At 42.1% G+C, this 4,590-nt stretch overlaps 1 protein-coding gene across 1 annotated transcript; it reads right to left on the bottom strand.

Moving 5' to 3' along the window:
- Positions 1–3,081: 3,081 nt before the first annotated feature.
- LOC141714898 (uncharacterized) lies at positions 3,082–4,368 on the bottom strand. Its single transcript, XM_074518394.1, has one exon. It carries the CDS (start codon positions 4,366–4,368, stop codon positions 3,082–3,084), a length of 1,287 nt encoding a protein of 428 aa, XP_074374495.1.
- Positions 4,369–4,590: the final 222 nt, after the last annotated feature.

A 4,590-nucleotide genomic window follows, 5' to 3' on the forward strand; every position in this document is an offset into this window, starting at 1 on the left:
AACTAAGCAGATTTAGAGAAAGAACCTGAAACCATTCCAAGTTCATTTACCAGTCTTGTAAAAGTAGCTTCACATAGTGGTTTTGTGAAGATATCTGATAGGTGGGGGTAAGATGTAGATTTATAAGATTTAGAAAAGGTGTTCTTGTCTCTCGTGCCATGGACTTAGACAGCGATAAAGAAGCTGAAGAAGAAGAAGAAGAAGAAGAAGAAGAAGAAGTAGAAGACAACTCCCTTCAAGACTGAGGTTCCTTCAGGTTTGGCCATTTTAGGTCGTTATGTCCACTGTTGGCGTGCCATCCACTGTTGGCGCGCCTTCATTACTTAAGAAAAACTTTGTTCCATGCAAAGCTTCTTGTTAGTTTCACTCTTTACATATCATGTTAGATCATCGATTTCATATTCATTATTCAGGGCGCGCCTTCCATAAGGGCACCTTAAATCTTTTTTGTTGTTGTATTACTTTCCTTAATTATAGATTGCACATTTATATTATGCACTTTGTTCCTGTTTTTATCTTCACTTGCTGCCTCTCTGTACCCTCCACGTTATCTTGAACTTTTATTTCAAGACTTGTTTAAGCGCGCCTTCACTACTTGGCACATTATTTTGCTCTCTAATGTTCGTCATATGTCTTGTGCAGAAATGGCTCCCCCAAGGATTCCTAAGTCATTCGGGACGCGTCCAAGTGACAAGCCCAAGCCCAATCAAAAGAAAGATGTCCCCAAGGCCCAAGCTCCCACGCCTGCTCCAACTCATATTCCTACTCCTGTCCCAAAAAAAGTCAGTGATTGACTTATCTGAGAGACAAAGCGCGCCCAAAAGGCCAAGGACAGAAGGCGCGCCTTCAGGATCTTCTGCCGTCCTAAATTATCTTGGCCCACTAGGCTCTCTTCATGTTACAAATAAAGAGGTGGAGAAGGGTCAAGCCATGAGATTGGAAGACGCCACTAGAGCTTCTATTAAGGCATCTTGCCAATTGTTCATTCACTCTAATCAAATGGTGGACAAGCTTTTGGAGGAAAGGGCGCGCCTGGAGAGGCTTCAAGGAGACAATAACATCCTGCAGAATACCCTCAAGGATAAGGATTTCCTCCATTCCAAGGACATCAAAGCCAAGGACTCTAAAATATATTTCCTTAAGGGCGAGGTAGCAAATTCGACTTCTCAGCTCGAGATAACCAACAAAAAGGCTGAACTTCTCCACATAGAGTTGGCGGAGGCAAAAGCGAGGATTGAATACCTCAAATATCGGGAGAGGAATGACTAGATGGAGGAAAGAAGGACTATAACATATGATGCTTTTGCCAATGGTTTTCACTTCTACAGGATTGGGTTTGTGGCGAACGATCCTGAGTACACTTTTGAGAAGTTCGGTGAAGAAACCATAGCTGAAATGGCAGAATTCAAGAGGGAGTTTGCCAAGGAGATTCAAGAAAAGAGGATTGAGCTTGGGTTGGAGGAGGCTGAGGGCGCGCCTACTGAAGAACCTGAAAATGACGCGCCTGAAGTTGACCCCTCAATTCCTCTTCAGTCCATTCCTCCAACTTGTGAATCTCAGGACGCGCCATGATCTGTTCTTATGTTTAAACTGCATTCGTACTAAGTTTTAAATACTTTGAGGAGTCAGCCCTCTTTTGATGTTGTGCAAAGTTGTATGACTATTTTCTTGGCTACTCTTTTATCTACATTGTGACTATCGTACAGTTTCATTTATCTTCTTTTCTTAGTAAGCATATTAGAGTAGATCTTCTGCAAAAAGTTTCAAGTACCTAGAGTATGGCGCGCCTTAAGGGATAAGGCACACCTTGAAAGTAAACATTATAGTAATTTTTTCAAGGATAAAATCTATTAAGGTGCTTTTACTGTTAGGGCGCGCCTTGTTTTATACAGTGTTTTGTCTTAGTATTTTCCAGATAATCTTATACTTTTATTTTTGCTAAGATTTTAAAGGTATGCATAGGTTTTAAGGGACGTTCTTTCATTAGGGTGTGCCTCTCATAGGGCGCGCCTCTGGTCTTCAACAGGTTTTCTTACCACTTCTGATTTAGAGGGCATATTCCCTAGTACAATGATGGAATTTTGTTGTCTTATCATATCATGGATATCTTTTGTTGGTGTATCACAAATAACTTTTTCTGTATTATGAGGGGACTTTGTCACCAGGGCGCTCCCTAACTTCCCCTTACAATTTATATGCCAAGCTATCAAAACAATTTGAATCAACTTTTTCCTTTTATTAATAATGCGCTCTAGTGTAAAAATTACACCAGTCCCATGGCTACAATGCTCTGTGGAGAAATTATTTGAAAATTTTATCCGTCGGCTAGCTCCAAAAGTTCGTAGTCATATATACTACACCCTAGGCTAGGAGGAATTTATTTGCTACTAGTCTATTATATAGGAATTAATCATAGAAATGAGAGGGTCAAAGCCACACCCTAGTGATAATACTTCCGTTGATGCTCCGCATTCCAAGCCCGGGGAATAAGCTTGCCATCCAAATCTTCCAAGCGATAGGTTCCCTTCCAAAGTATAGCCTTGACCTTGTATGGTCCCTCCCAGTTAGCTCCAAGCACTCCATGCTGAGCTATTTTGGTGTTCGGCATGACTTTTTGCAACACAAGATCTCCCACCTTGTATGGCACGGACTTCACATTCTTATTAAAATACCTTGCAATCCTCTACTGATATGCAGCAAGTTTCAATTGAGAGTTCATTCTGGCTTCGTCTAGCAAATCTAATTGGAGCCTTTGGTTAACTTCTGCATCTTCCTCAACAAACAAGTCCCTTCGTAGGGATCCGACTCCTACTTCCACTGAAAACCATAGCCTCATACCCATAAGTCAGCAAAAATGGGGACACTCATATGGTTGATCAAGGAGTTGTATTGTAAGACCAAAGGACCATGGGCATCTCCTCTGGCCAATCTCCCTTCTTTTCTTTCAACTTAGCCTTTAAAGTGTGCTTAATGATTTTATTTATGGCTTATGTCTGATCCATTGCTTTGTCTGACCATTGTTTTGCGTGTGATAGACCGCGGCAAAATCTTTCTTGATGTTTAAGTCTTCACAAAGCTTCTTTAGCTCTTTACTGTCAAACTGCTTTCCATTTCCGAGATGAGTTTGTATGGAATACCGAACCTGTAGACTACGGAGTTGAAAACAAAGTCTTTTATTTTCTTTGCTGTGATCGTGGCCAGTGGCATGGCTTCCGCCCATTTAGTAAAATAATCATCAGCCACCACGGCATATTTCACACACCCCTTGGCTTTAGGCAATTCTCCAATGAGATCAATCCCCCACATGGCAAAAGGCCAAGGACTTGCCAATGAATTAATAGACGTTATCGGAGCATTGGAATAATTAGCGAATCGCTGGCAATAGTCACAAGCCCGAACAAACTTGAAGGCATCTTCTTTTATAGTTGGCCAGTAATATCCTTGTATGAGGACTTTTAATGCCAACGAACCACCCCCCAAGTGATTGTCACAAATTCCTTCGTGCACCTCCCTGAGGATATAATTCCCTTCTTCCAGCTCCACGTAGCGTAATAGTGGTTGGTTAAACCCTCTCTTATATAATACCCCATCATATTCAACGTACTTCGCAGCCTGGTAGCGAAGGCATCGAGCCTGTAACTTATCTTCTGGAAAAGCTCTCATTCGAATATAGTTATGAATGGGGGTCATCCAATTTTCCTGCGGGATCTCCTGTGTCTGGAACACCCCTACTTCTGGAATACTTGGAATTTCTTGGATTCCCAAAGGAATCTGCCCAAGTTGGACGATGTCCATTTGTGACCCCATCTTTGCCAAGGTATCTGCATTACTATTCTCTTCCCTTAGCACACCTTCTAGCCTGACACTTCCAAAATTTTCCAATAGACGCTGCGCACATCTCATATATAACTCTGTCCGAGGTCCTCGGGCTTGGAAACCTCCATTGACTTGGTTTACAACTAACTCAGAGTCACTCCGAACAATCAAGTTCACAACCCCCACTTCCATAGCTATTTTCAGACCATTGATCAATGCTTCATACTCAGCATCATTGTTAGTGACATAAAATTTGAAGTGGATGACACTCATTAAACGATGCCCTTTCGGGGTGATTAAGACAATCCCAGCACCTGCTCCATTATTATTCACAACCCCATCAACATGCAAGATCCACCAAGGGTGTGGGAACTCTTCTCTCACGTCAACGGGAGGATTTCCTTGTGAGGAAGGTTCTGCCAATACTATAGCCTTATTGTCTACTGCAGAGTCAAACTCAAGTATAAAATCAGCCAATGCATGTCCCTTGATCGCCGTACGAGGGCAATATTCCAAATCGAATTGTCCCAGCTCTATCGCCCACTTTAACATTCTTCCAGATGATTCAGGTTTATGCAGGATATGCCAGAGTGGATAAGCGGTGTGAACCTCTATCTGGTGAGCTTGGAAATACAGTATTAACTTTCATGCCACAAGGATAAGGGTGTACACCAATTTCTCCATGCTGGTATATCTAGTCTCAGCATTCAGCAACCTTTTGCTCATATAGTACATAGGTGATTGGTGGCTCGATTCCTCCTTCACTAACACCGC

Source organism: Apium graveolens, chromosome 3 (assembly GCF_009905375.1).
Source record: "Apium graveolens cultivar Ventura chromosome 3, ASM990537v1, whole genome shotgun sequence".
Classification (NCBI taxonomy): Eukaryota; Viridiplantae; Streptophyta; class Magnoliopsida; order Apiales; family Apiaceae; genus Apium; species Apium graveolens.